General features: G+C 35.4%; 1 protein-coding gene across 8 annotated transcripts in view; it reads left to right on the top strand.

The window, feature by feature from the left end:
- Positions 1–15,005, top strand: part of CHD2 (chromodomain helicase DNA binding protein 2) — a 179,146-nt gene that overhangs the window by 79,622 nt on the left and 84,519 nt on the right. For all 8 annotated transcript variants that reach the window (XM_077124105.1, XM_077124107.1, XM_077124108.1 and 5 more), the window contains one exon: positions 13,031–13,219. In XM_077124105.1, the coding sequence (XP_076980220.1) occupies positions 13,031–13,219 (189 nt within the window). The remainder of the gene's footprint in view (positions 1–13,030; positions 13,220–15,005) is intronic.

Raw genomic sequence — 15,005 nt, 5'->3', positions numbered from 1 at the left:
ACACACACGCAGAGGCATATGTGATATGTATATCATAGGGAATTTAGTTCACCATGTGTTTTTTTGAGTGCGTGCACTGGCGGTTATACCCGGGTCTCCCGCATAGCAGGTGCAAATTCTACCGCTGATTACCCCTGCCACCCTCTCTACTTCTGCTTAACTCAGTTTGTTAATTTGTATCTTTGTAGGAGTTTGTTCATTCTTCATGTAAGTTGTCTAATTTGATGGCATAAAGTTGTTTATAGTATTTCCCTATAATCCCTTTAATTTTTATTTTTGGATTGTTACTTATCAAAATCATTTTTGGCTTTGGTAATTTATGTTTTGTCTTGTTTTCTTGTTCAGTGTATTTAAAGATTTATCTGTTTTCAAATAATCTTTAACTATGTCCCATCAGTTTCTAATATTTTCTAATTTCTTCTTTGATGCTTGTTTTTAAAAAATTTTTATCAGTGTATTTAATTTCCAAATATTAAGGGATATCCCAATGATGTTTAATTTAATTCTGTGTTAAAGAACATGCTTTGTCTGAATTTTTTGTAACTTATTATTTGGCGTAGAATGTGGTTTATCCTGGCAAATTGACCATGTATGCTTAGAAGAAATATATTCTATTGTTGAGTCAAGTGTTCTGTAAACTTATGTCCATTAAGTCAAATTTGATTGATAGTATTTGCTCATGTCTTCTGTATCTTTGCTGACTTTGTCTAGATATCCTTTCAATTATTGTGTGAAGTATTTTAATTTTTAGTGATAGTTGTTGAATGGTATATTTCTCCTTTCAATTCTGTCCTTTTTTGTTTTATGTGTTTTGGGGTTCTGTTGTTAGGTTCATGTACATTTGTCATTGTATATGTTCCTGATGAATTGACCCTTTTTCTGATATGTCCCTCTTTATCTCTACTGATATACCTTGTTCTTTAAGTCTGTTTTGTGTAATAGTATTACAGGTATCTAGCTCTTTTCTGGTTATTGTTTGCATGGAATACAGTTTTCCTTCCTTGTTATTTCAGACTTTTGAGTCTAAAATGTGTCTTATAGACAGCATAAAAGCTCTTCCTTTTTTGCCTGGTCTTCTAGTATCTGTCTTTTGATTACATTAACTCCTCCGCATTGCCCTTGTACCCTCTGACTCCTCCAGCCCTTAAATTTCTTTCTTTCTCTGAGTTTGCATATTCTTTGTGATCACCATGTGGCTTAGTTTTAACGTCCTAAATCTATAGCAGTTTGCTTGTGTTGATACCAAGTTAACATCAATAGGATACATAAACTATGTTCCCATACTGCGCTGTTCCCCCACCATTATGTAATTCTTGTCACAAATTACATATTTATACATTGAGTCCAGAACCGTGGATTTATCGTTACATTTTCAGCGTTTGCCTTTTAGATCCTATAGAATGAAACAAGTGGAGTTAAAATAAAAAATTTACTATTCCTGATATTTTTACTTACTCATGTCATCTTTATTGGAGATTTTTATTTCATTATGTAGCTCCAATTAGTTGTCTAGTGTCCTTTCCTTTCAACCGATAGAACGCTCTTTAGCATTTCTTGTAGGGCTGGTCTAGCGTTGACAAAGCCCCTCAGCTTTTGTTTATTTAGAAATGTCTAAATTCCTTCCTAGTTATTGAAAGACCTTTTGCCAGATACAGAATTCTTGGTTGGCAGTGCTTTGCCTCAGAACTTTACATGTTTTCTCATTGCCTTTGTGGTTTCCAATGAGAAATAGGCACTTAGTCTTATTGAACATTTCATTAAATGTTCCTTGTATGTAACACGCTGCTTCTTTCTTACAGCTCTCAGAATTCTCTCTATTTTGCATTCGACAGTTTTAGTACAGAATGAGAGGTGTGGGTCTATTTGGGTTTGTCCTGTGTGGAGTTCATTGAACATCATGGCTATATATACATGTCTTTTGTTAAATTTGAAAAGTTTTCAGCTATTATTTCCTTGATTATGTTCTCTTCCCCTTTCTCTCCAGATATGCCCGTAATGCATATATTGGTACATTTGATGGCGTACCACAATTTCCTCAGGTTCTTTTCTTCATTTGTTTCTTTTTTTGCTCCTCAGACTGTATAATTTCATTTGTTTTATCTGTAAGTTCACTGATTCTTCTGCCAGCTCCAATCTGCTATTGCACCCCTCTAGGGAGTTTAAAGTTTCTTTTACTATGGTCTACAACTTTGATTCTTTTTCATAATTTTTCATCTTTGTATTGATATTATTTTTGTTTTCTGGATTTCCTTTAGCTTTTTGAGCTGATTTAGGCCCATTTTTTAGTCTTTGTCTGAATGTCAGGTCTGCTCCCCCTCTTGATGGTTTCTAGTGCTTTAGTCTTCTCCTTTTCTTGGGTCATCACTTCCTGTTTCTTTCTGTGTGAAACCTGGACCTTTTGATATTTTAATGTATTATTACTGAAATTTAGACTCTGAGCTGTCTGTTCCTTAAATTGTATCCAGATAGTATTATGCTAGAGCTTTCCCTAAATGCCAGAGCTTAACACACACACACACACAAAAATAAAAAAAAAAAAGGAAAAAAGAAAACACCTTTCCCAGTCTTTGCAGATTGACCTGTGCTAGGGCTCTCCTTCTAATCCGTACAGTGAGTATGTATAAAAGCCCCAAGCGAACATGTGGGGTCTTCCCTATTCCTGTCTGTGCATGAGTCTTGTTTCTAGCATGTATGCATGGCCTTAGGAATTCCTGTGTTTCTATGGATACAGAAGTCTGCTCTTCCCTAGGAAACAGTTTCTTCATGGTCCTTGAACACTGCACTTTGTCCTACATCCTGCAATCCTTTATCTTAGGTTGCATTCGGTGGAAAGTTGGGTCTGCCACTTTTTACACAAAGCAAAGTTCCAAGATGGTGAGTCCCTCAGGCCACCACCAGAAATATTGGGCCAGTATAAATGTCCCCAGTATGTGTTCAAGGATTACTGTGCTTCCTGTGTAACTGTGAGACCCTGCTGTTTTTTTGTTTGTATTGTTTTTATTTATTTATTTTTATTTTTTTGGCATTTCAAACTAAATTTATTTTAACATTTGTTCCCCCTATTATTTATTTTTATTCCATATGCTCTACTCGTTTGTTGACAAGGTAGATAAAAGGAGCATCAGATGCAGGGTTTTCACAGTCACACAGTCGCATTGTGAAAGCTTTATCATCATTTAATCATCATCAAGAAACATGGCTATTGGAACACAGCTTTACATTTTCAGGCAGTTCCCTCCAACCTCTCCATTATATCTTGTATTTTTAAATATTTTTATTGAGAAGTATCCACATACATACAGTCCAACGTTGTTACAATACAGTCAGTGGCTCACAGTATCATCACATGGTTGTACATTCTTCACCATGATCATTTTTAGAACATTTGCATCACTCCAGAAAAAGAAATTAAAAAAAGCGAACTTGTACATCCCATACCCCTTACCCCTCTCTCTCATTGACCCACAGTATTTCAATCTACCCAATTTTTACCCTTTGTCTTCCCCTATTATTTACTTACATTTTATCTCTTTTTTTTTTTTTTTTAACTCATCTGTCCATACCCTGGATAAAAGGAGTATCATCCTGGCTCATCCCAGGGAGTCAGGTCCCACATTGCCAGGGAGATTTACACCCCTGGGAATCATAATCCCACATAGTGGGGCGGGCAGTGAGTTCGCTTGCCAGATTGGCTTAGAGAGAGAGGCTGCATTTGAACAATTAAAGATGATCTTTCGGGGTGACTCTTAGACATAATTATAAGTTGTCTTAGCTTCTCCTTTGTAGGAATAAGCTTCATAGAGGTGATCCTCAAGATTGAGGTGGCTCAGCCTACTGAATTGGTTGTCCCCACCGCTTGTGAGAATATCAGGAATCCCTCAGATGTGAAAGTTGAAATTTCCTCCTTTCTTCCCAGTCCTCCAAGGGGACTTTCCAAATAATTTTTATTCCCTGCCCAAATTACCCTGGGATATATTGGGGCATCTGAAGCTTTGAAAAAGATTTTTCTGCCAGTACTTGGTGGTGGTTCAATTTTTTGTGTAGGGTGGAGCCTTGAAATGCCTCACTTTGCCATTTTGTTTGGGGTGTGGCTTTCACCTTTATTTTTTAAGGATAGCTGATGAATCTTGAGGAGACAGGTACGGAAACTTGGTAATGCACTCTGACTATGCTGCCTTCTCTACCACTGTGACCATAGCAGTCATAAACTGGTTTTCTTTTTTTGCTGACATGTTCACTGTAGTGTGTTTCTGGAAGAAAAGACCCCTCAGCCTTCCTTTCTCTGCCTTTTGTTAGAGCAGGGTTTCTTTTTTTTTTTTTTTTTTTTACAATTTTTTTTTTATTAATTAAAAAAAGAATTAACAAAACAATTAGAAATCATTCCAATCTACATGTACAATCAGTAATTCTTAATAACATCACATAGTTGCATATTCATCATTTCTTAGTACATTTGCATCGATTTAGAAAAAGAAATAAAAAGACAACAGAATAAGAATTAGAACAATAATAGAAAGAAAAAAAAACAAAAACAAAAAACCTATACCTCACATGCAGCTTCATTCAGTGTTTTAACATAATTGCATTACAATTGGGTAGTATTGTGCTGTCCATTTCTGAGTGAGCAGGGTTTCTTAACCATGGCATTATTAACATTTTTGGTTGGATAATTCTTTATTGTGGGGAGCTGTTCTGTCTATTTTTAGGATCTGTGGCATTATGAACCAGTAACACCCACCCAACTGTCACAACCAAAAATGTTAGACATTGCCAAATGTTTCCTGGGGTCAAAAACCACCTCTGGTTGAAGACTGCTATGTTAGGGGTCTTCTGGTGTGTCCCCATATTGTTGGTTCTTTTATCTTCCTCCACTCTACCCTCCCTCATTCTTAGTCATTTGCCTGTTCTATTTGCTGCTTTCGTGCATCCTCTCTCACTTCCTCTTGTATAGGTGTCTGGGATTCATTAATAGTAATCCCTCTACTGAGTTTGGGACCAATTGCCTCTTTTTCTCTTTTTTTAGACATTCTGCTATCTATTATGTAACAGTATGCCCTACTCATGACTTCTTAGCAGAAGCCAGTGTTTTTATTAAGTGTACTTTTCAAAGATGTCAATGTTGTAAAGCAGATGTCAAAAGTTAAGATATGGGGATTATCAATTATTAGTTTTTAATCTTGGCATCTACAATAAGTGAGAGCATTTTCATGTACATTACTTCATAAATTTCATAATGCTTTCCCACATTTGATCTTATTATACTGAAAATATTTAGTACATCTCCCCCCTCCACCACCACCACCGTACTACAAATAAGAATATGCTGGTTTAGAGAAATGATAAAAATGTTTCCCACATTGCATAGTTAAAAAGTAGATGCACCAAAGACTCTGAACATCAGGTTTTTTTATGACCAAGACTATTGTTCTTGGAACTTCAGATTCTAAAATAGAAAGTACATCCTTTATAAACACACTGAAATGAAATAAGAGTATCCTACATAGTAGCATTCATGGGACAAAGTGAGAACATCATTTGATGTCTGGTAAAGAATGAGGCAGAGTTTGCACCAGTGATTTGCTGTTGTGTACTTGACTGCTGTAGTGGATGGGTGAGGTTTTGATTCCTAAATATTGGTGATTTTTTGCTGCTATTAAGCAATTGTGGCATTCCATCATCACTACATTTTAGAAATATCTTCTGTACTCAGCTTTTATAATTGATGAGATGAACTTTGAATTACTTTTTCTAGTAGATGAGATCATTTGCTGAGTGTTATGGCAAAGTTTTCCTTATTGGCGGTTGAATTCTTTATGGAATGATGGATTGGAGTTGAGGTGCATTTTTTTTTTTTTTTCGCATTTGTTTTTATGGTGGAAGAAAGCTTTTCTCTTTGAACAGCTTGTATTTAAAATGTCATTTTCAAACACTTGAAGAAAACATTGTTTTTCCCAAAAATATTGTGTTAGTTTGCTAGCTGCCATAATGCGATATACCAAAACTGGAATCGCTTTTTAGATGGGTTATTTAATAAGTTACAAGTTTACAGTTCTAAGGAAATGAAAGTTCCAAATTAAGGCACGCACAAGAGATTATCTTCACTCAAGACGATGGATCAGGAACACTTGTCAGCTGGTAGTTGGCATCTGCTGGTGTCTGGCTCCTGGGCTCCGTTGCTTTCAGCCTCTGTTCTGTGAAGGTTCCTCACTTTGTTTCTCCAGGGCTGGCTTTCACCTCTTGGCTTCCCTTGGCTCTCTCCAGGTTTTGGCTTGCTTAACATCTCATGGCAGCATCTGCTGGGCTCCAAGCATCTCCAAATATCTTGTGTTTCTATTCTCTACATGTCTGCATCTGTATCAGCCCTACTGTGAAATTTCTGTTGGCTCTGAGGCTTCTGTTGTTTCTCTCATTTCTGACTCTCTCCAAAATGTTTCCTTTTTTAAAGGATTCCAGGAATCAAGACCACCTGGAATGGGTGGAGTCGCATGTCCATCTAATCAAAAGTTAATACCCAAATTGGTTGCGTGACATCTCCATGGAGATAATCTAATCAAGTTTCCAACCTGCAGTGCTGGATAGGGATTAACAGAAACGGCTGCTCCTACCAGATATGATCAGGATTAAAATATGACTTTTCTTAGGGTACATAATACTACTTTCAAACCAGTACAGATATGAATATAAAAAAGGAAACCCATTAGTTAAGGGTATTAAGATACTTTATTTCTGCCTTAGCTTGACATGTGGATATTAATATTCTGTGACGTGTTCTCCTAATTTTAGCCGCTGTTTCTGAGGTATCATGTGCCCTAGAGAACATTTTGTTTGATCATCTTGAAGAAATGTTACTGTAAGGAAGAAATTTATATTTGGTCGAACAGTTTTTTTTTTTATACACTTTTATTGAGTTATAGTCACATAAGTACTAAGATATTTTCACATACCATATAATCATCCAAAGTATCAATCAGTGATTCACAGTATCATCATATAGTTGTACGCTTGCCATCACAATCGATTTTTGAACATTTTCATTATTATGAAATCAAGAACAAAAATGAAAGTAAAACAGAACACCTAAAACATCTCATACCCCCTGTCCCCCACTATTATTTATTTGTCTTTATTTTCTTATTTATCTGTCCATGCATTGGATAAAGGGAGTGTCAGTCACAAGGTTTTTATAGCCACATGAACACAACTTAAAAGCTATATAGTTATACAGTCATCTTCAAGAATCAAGCCTCTTGGATTACAGTTCAGTGGATTCAGGCATTTCCTTCTAGCTACTCCAGTGCACCAAGAACTGAAAAAGGGTATCTATATATTGCTTAAGAATAACCTGCAGAATGGCCTCTTTATTTGAAATCTCTTGGCCACTGAAACTTTTGTTTCATTTCTGTATACTGCATAAGAATAACCTCCAGAAAGACCTCTTGACTCTATTTGAAATCTCTCATCCACTGAAACTTTTGTTTCATTTTTCTTCCCCTTTTGTTCAAGATGGCTTTCTCAGTCCCACAATGCCAGGGCCAGGCTCATACCTGGGAGCACCCCTGGGAGTCATGTCCCACGTAGGAGGGAGGGTAGTGATTTTACCTGCAGGGTTGGCTTGGAGAAGCCACATCTGAGCAGCAGAAGAGGTTCTCTGGGGATGACTCGAGCATAATTATAAGTAGTCTTAGCTTCTTCTTGTAGGAATAAGTTTCAAAAGGGCAAACCCTAAGATCAAGGGCTTGGCCTGTTAAATTGGTAGTCCCCAATGCTTGTGATAATATCGGGTCTTACCTAGGTGGGGAAATTTAATATTTCCGCATTTTTCCCCAATCCCTCAAGGGGACTTTGCAAATACTTTTATCTTTTGCTCAGATTACTTAGGGATATAATGGGGTATGACAGTAACCTTTATAAACTAGCAAGGTCTCAATCCCTATTCAAGGTTCCATGTAATTATGGTGTTTGAATAAACTGACCTACAAGTTAAATTAGGTAGTGTACTTCAGAAAATATACATTTTGAACATCTCTTCCTTTGGTCTTACGTAGAACTTAAAGTTTTAAAATGGTCAATATCATCCTTTACCCTGTATTTTTTTTTTAAAGAAAATGGTTTTATTCCTAACTTTTACTTCCATACAGTTTATAAATACACTTTTATTCTGATAATACAGCTCTGCAACTAGCAAAGCAGTTGAACTAACACCTGTAAATACAGGTGAGGAGACAATTAGCATCCAGCTAATGTATTTTGATATAAACTATTCTTTTAATGTCTTTTTTTAAAAACTACTGTAAATGGACTATATATGTGGGCAGAAAAGCAATTAAGTGAATCTCTTGAAGTACTGTGTAATAAACTGCATAATACCAATATTTACATGATTCACATCAAAATGATGACATCTTAAAGCATATTCCTTTTAAAAGATAGATACTCTGGTACAATACTTCATATACTTCAGGAAAAGTAAAGGTAGCTCTAATCATCAGCTTGATAAAGGATCCTTTTTCAGTGGCTTTTATTAATAAGAGAATTCACTATTAGGTCATAAATAAACAGGCAAATTATTAAGTACACATTTTGAGGTTTAAAAGGAAAACTTGTGGGCGGGCCACGGTGGCTCAGCAGGTAAGAATGCTTGCCTGTCATGCCCGAGGACCCGGGTTCGATTCCTGGTGCCTGCCCATGTAAAAAAAAAAAAAAAAAAAAAAAGGAAAACTTGTAAGAATTAGTTTTGATATAAACAAAAGTTATACAGCATACTAAAACCGATCGCTAAATATTTTTGCCTTATGTGAACTGTGCACGGTGAAAAAAGGAACAACTTTTTAGTGATGCAAGATATAATAAACTGTATTTTGTAACTTATTTTTACCCCTTTATTCTCATTTACCTTACTCCTAACCAGATCAGCTTCATTCATATGGCTAATTGAAATCTGACCTAAAATAAAAAAATCTTTTTTAGAATTTTTAACAGTTGTTGTGTGGGGTAATGCTGACTTTCATAGCTATAAGAACTCTAGCTCTGAGTAGCAGGTGTCACACAGATACCTGGCATTCTTGGGAGTGATCAGTTAAACACAAAGAGCTTTGCATCTCAGAATTTAGAAATTCTGAGTTACAGTTACACCTCTAAAATAGATGTGACTGCTGTAAGAGTTTACAGTCTAGGAGTCTTCATAAGAGGCCCCAATCTGATAACCCATGCTCTTGAATTCAAGTCTTAGTTTGTATTTGTAATTAGTCTATATTAGTGAGGCTCAGTGTTGTAAATACACGGAACAAAGCTGAGTGTGAATATGGTTGAAAGAGGAAGGAAGGACACAAGAAAGAAAGAAAGAAGACAAAGACTAAGACTGTATAATTTAGTGAAACCTGGAGTGGACAGTGATGGTGATTAAATGTACAAATATGAGAATATTTTTACATGAGGAAGAACAAATGAATGTCAACAGCGGAAGATGCTGAAAATGGGATGGAATGTGGAAAAAATGCAGTAATATAGGGTCTATAGTTAGCAGTAATGTTGTAATATGCTTCCAGTAAGTTAACAAGGGTAATATACCAAAGCTGAAGGTCAGTAAGGGTGGTATTGGGGAGGGGTATATGATTCTTGGTAGTGGTGTCTTTCCTTTTTTATTTTATTGTTGCATTTAAATTTTTATTCATTTTTTCCCTGTTCTTTCTTTGCAAAAGAATGGAAATGCCCTCATACAAATTGGGGATGGGAAATGCATAATTATGTGATAATACTGGGATTCATTGATTGTTTACTTAGGATGGATTGCATGGTTTTTGAATAAAGCTGTTTAAAAATAAACAGAAGTTCTGGGGAAAATGTGGAGAGATGTACCTATTCACTGTTGGTAGGAAGTTGATATGGTGGTTCCACAGGAGACTAAATATAGGGTGCCTTATGATCCTACAACCCTGTTATTAGTTATATACCTGGAAGCACTGAAAATAAGGACAAGAATGGATATTTGCACACTGGTGTTTATGGTGGCAGGATTCACAATTTTCAATGGATGGAGGTGGCATAAGGGTACATTGATAACTGAAGGGTGAACTGTGGTATGTACATATAATGGAATATTGAATAGCTGCAAGAAGTATTGAAGTTGTGAACCAAATAACTAGGTGAAGGAAACTTGAGAACAACATGTTAAGTGAAATAAGTTAGGAATGAAAAGGGCAAATAGTTATGTTTTTGACAATTAGTCCTCTTTTGACCAACTGAAATGCTATTTCCTTAGTACAGGGTCTGTCCAAAATCTTTCCTGCAGTTTGTTTTGTTTGTACCATTTGCAAAGCAGAAGATAGGACAAGTTTGAAGGATTCTGCTTTACAAAGATCATCATGTAGAAATGTGTGCTTCATATGCACACCACAAAGTAACTTCAGTTTTATAAAGCACGTTTTGATTATAAACAACAAACATATAAAGCATGTTTTGAGCTCTTGTCTCTTAGTATTGAAACATAACTTTTAGCTTTTCGTAGGCTAATCTCTGAGTTTTCTTTGTACCTTTCGTTTTGCATATTTATTATATTGTACCTTCTAGCATACCATTTCATTTGAATTTTTTTTGTTTCTTTGTTGTTCCTCCCTAGAATAAATTTCTGTTTTACAAAAATCCAAAGCTTTGGGAAATTGGGATAATAACAATTGTTTCTACTTTTGTGAGAGATATTGAGTACAGAAGTTGAAAGCAGGGATATAGCTAAAATAATCATCCTGTTGACTTGATGTAGTGTGATTTAAGTTGATAATTATCTGTTGCAGTGATCAGAAAATCTTTTTCTTTCAGGATCTGATCTTAGGCTTGTAGGTGCTATGGTTTGTGTTGCAGCAACTCATTTCTAATGCTGAAGAGCAAAAGCAGCAGCCACGAGCAGTTTGTAAATGATTGGATGATATTATAACTCTATATGCAGACATCAAGGATGTGTGTGTGTGTGCCTGTGTAAAGGAATGATGTCCTACTATCTTTTAATATGACTGTACAGGGTGGGTTAAAATATTGCTTAAAACGGGGAGATAAATCTTGTAAATAAAGTTTACATTTAATTTTTTTTAGACTCGTAGAGTTTTAATAAGGCATAATATATATTTAGTAAATTAGAACAGTCTCTTGAAATTGTCTCCCTGGTATATTCAGGAAATATCCTGAAATCCTGACAGTTCTTACTAATTTTTTTTATTGTGAAATACAACATATATACAAAAAAGCAATAAAGTTTCAAGTACATTTTAACAAGTAATTATAGAGCAGATTTTAAAGTTTGATATGAGTTACAGTTTCACAATTTTTTATTTTTTCTTCTAGCTGCTCCAAGACATTGGAGACCAAAAACAGTATCAATGTAATGATTCAGTAGTCATACTCATTTGTTAAATCCTATCTTCTCTATTATACTTCTCTTTTTTATCTTCTTTCTTCCGATAACATATATACAAAAAAAGCAATCAATTTCAGAGTACATCTTAACAAATAGGTATAGAACAGATTTCAGAGTTTGGTATGGGTTACAATTCCACAATTTTAGGTTTTTACTTCTAGCTGCTCTAGGATACTGGAGACCGTTCTTACTAATTTTTATCAGTTGCTTCACATGTTTTGCATGGGAAGTGCCATCCACAGCATTTAGATAGTTCAATTTACATTATTCTTTGTAATTGTTTTTATTTAATTCCTCATTTGTTTAATTTTATTGTTTTGGGAGTCATTTTTTTCACTGTAAAACAGTGTGAAAAATATAATTTACCCTAGGTTTCTCAAGCTGTAGGCTTTAATGAATGTTTTTAGATCTTTACTGCCAAAGATCATTACTTCCCTCAAGATGATTGTTTCAGGCATTATTAAACAGGTGTGGCCAAGGCTGATGTTGCCCCACCCAGCACTGCTGGATGAGGTGCTTGGCAGTTTCTGAGTTCAGAAATGACAGTGGACCATGTTGATGCCGTTGTGCCCATTAGCTGCACTGGTGTGTGCTGTCTGACATTCTCTCGCCAGCGAGCGCACGCCTTGAATTTTACACAACTCCAGAGAAGTCGAGATGCTTGTGTTTGTTAGTCCAGTACATGACCAGCCTCAGTGGAGCAGGCCATCTGGTGTTACAGAGAGCAGACTGTGGGGTGGGTTAGGTTACCGGTTCTAGCCTTAGTTAATAATGTTCTCACCTACTGAGTTTCAGTCTGTGCACAAAACTAAGCTAGTGCTTCATTGACTTACTAGTGTCAAGATATTGTATATTTTTCTTAATCCTTATTAAATAAATTCCTTTCTTTTTTTATTTTTGAAAGTAATTTCATGATAATGTCCCATTCTCGATTTCTGCCACAGATCTTTTAGTCAAGCAAAGATGGTTGAGTTAAAATTAAAATGTATACATTAGAGTGTTTTATCTGTAGAGTTTAGGCAGAATTATCATGTGTGTGAAGTTTCCAAATTGATTAATACAATTTTTATTCTAAATTCTAGTGTGAAATATGGATCTTTTTTTTTTTTCCACCTTCCCTGGGCTTTAGTCTTGTTTTCTGTGATTTAATCCATTAATTTTTAAAATTTATGAGCAATTAAGAATATTGATAGAAACTATTGTAACTAACATTTTGTCTTTGAGCAGTGACAGCTGTAATAATACTGTTGTTTTATCTTTACAGCTTATTAAAAGATAGTTTATTGTGATTAATTTTCTGTATAATATTTCATAATGTCTTTTATATACTAATTACATAATATACTGAAACATTTTGTGAACGCTAGATCCAGTCTCAGAATTGGAAACCTGCTAATGTCCAGTGTGGAGTGATAGAATTGATTCAATTGATTTTCCTTTCCTTTTATGTTTTCCTTACTTTTTTATTCAAGAGCTAGTGACTGATAAATTTATTCTGTTTTTCTTGTAGGAAAGATTAATTTTTTTTACACTTTTTTTCATTTATTCTCTTTTTAAAGAAATTGTAATAATAAAAATGCAGTTTTCTTTTAATAGTTAAATAGTACTGGCCTGTTTCATCCATAGGTTTGAGTTTTGGGAAGATTTTGAAGAAGACCATGGGAAAGGAAGAGAAAATGGTTATCAGAGTCTTCATAAGGTGCTAGAGCCTTTCCTTCTCCGGAGAGTCAAAAAGGATGTGGAGAAGTCCCTTCCTGCCAAGGTGGAGCAGATACTCAGGGTAGAGATGTCAGCCCTGCAGAAACAGTATTATAAGTAAGTTAGTTTTTGGTTGTGTTAGGCCTGAATGGAATTGTAATCTCCAGGAAGTCAGTAGGCACAAAATTGACAGAAATACTGTTTGTTTTTTTAATGAAGCAAACCTTAACTCAGAATTAAGTAGTAGTTTATTTAGGATCAGAAAAAGGAGGTTTTATTATTCTAATTTTTTTATTTGGGCAAGTGACAGTTTGCACAATGGTCTGAAGTATTTGTTAACTCTTAGTGCTAATCGCTCTGTGAAATAAATAGGCATATTTCACTTATTCATCTATTTTTTCTCTGCCATTCATTCAGTTATTTATTAAGCTTCTTTAGTGTATGAGACATTCTACTAGATACATTTTCCCCTGAGCCTTGTATTTCTGACATTGTAGACAAGTCTGGAGTCTTGTCTAGACTCAAAATTTGTTGAGACTAAAAGATGTATTCTTTAATATGTTCTTGTCTTTCTTTTTGTCATGTTAGCACCTACTGATGGGCATTGCCGAGATCCACTAATTCATTGGGGATTGAAAAATGGTTATATTCAAATTTTATCACTCTTTTGTTTATTAGTTGGAATACTTCCATAAAAATGAATTTCCCATATGAACTGACTAATAATTCATATAGAAAAGACAGCGTAATTGCTTGATTTTTTTTTGTCATTTTCCAAAGAAAAAAATAATTATCCAGCTTCCTTCAAAGATTTTGACTAATGAGATTTATTTTGGTGTGACTTGAACTTATTTGTGTTTCATTCTGTTGTAATTGGTATCTGTTTACCCATGCTGTAATTATCCCCTTTTTAGCCAGTGGGATCTTATTCAAGTTGTTGCTGACATAATTCCAGTATTTGATAGCTTCTCTTGCTGCCTGGAATAGTAAAATGTTCCAGATTCATCTTGTACGTTTCCTGCCCCAGAACTAGAGCCAGTCATTTTCTCTAAGGATCAGTTGATACCATTTTACTGGTGTTCTAGTTTACTAGCTGCTGGAATGCTATATACCAGAAAAGGAATGGCTTTCAAAAAGGGAAATTTAAAAAGTTGCTAATTTATAGTTCTAAGGCCAAGAAAATGTCCTAATTAAAGCAAGTCCATAAAAATGTCCAAATTGAAGCATTCAGGGAAAGATACCTTGGTTCAAGAAGGCCCATGAAGTTCAGCCTTTCTGTCTCAACTGGGAAGACAGGTAGCGAACCTGGCGACAGTCTGGTAGCTTTCTCTCCTGGTTTCCTGCTTCGTGAAGCTCCTTGGGAAGCATTTTCCTTCTTCATTTCCAAAGGTCCTTGGCTGGGGGACTCTGTGGTTCTCTTGTCCTGCTGTCGTGGTTCTGTGGCTGTCTCCCCATTCTCCGTGTTCTCCCATCATTGTCTATTTTCAGAATCTCCAGTTTCCTTCAAAATGTTTCCTCTTTTATAGGATTCCAGTAAACTAGTCAAGACCCACATGGAATGGGTGGAGACACATCTTATCAAGCTTAACACCCTCAATTGATTGACTCGCATCTCCATGGAAATAACCTAATTAAGTCTCCAGCCGATAGTGTTGAGTAGGGATTAAAAGAAACTGTTGCTCCCACAAGATTGATTAGAATTAAAACATGGCTTTTCTAGGGTACATAAATCCTTTCAAATCGGCACAAGTGGGAAATGATATTTCAAGACCATACACTAGCGCTAGGGGTATTCTTTGATGCTGCGGTAGACTTTATTTACAGTCCTTTTAATTAGAGTTAGGAAATTTGTTTTTTTGTTTTTCAAGATCATCAATTCTTTCCAAATGAAACAGAGGTTTTA

Source organism: Tamandua tetradactyla, chromosome 12 (assembly GCF_023851605.1).
Source record: "Tamandua tetradactyla isolate mTamTet1 chromosome 12, mTamTet1.pri, whole genome shotgun sequence".
Taxonomy (NCBI): domain Eukaryota; kingdom Metazoa; phylum Chordata; class Mammalia; order Pilosa; family Myrmecophagidae; genus Tamandua; species Tamandua tetradactyla.
The sequence above is the reverse complement of the archived record's forward strand: the minus strand, read 5'-3'. Positions and strand labels throughout refer to the sequence as shown.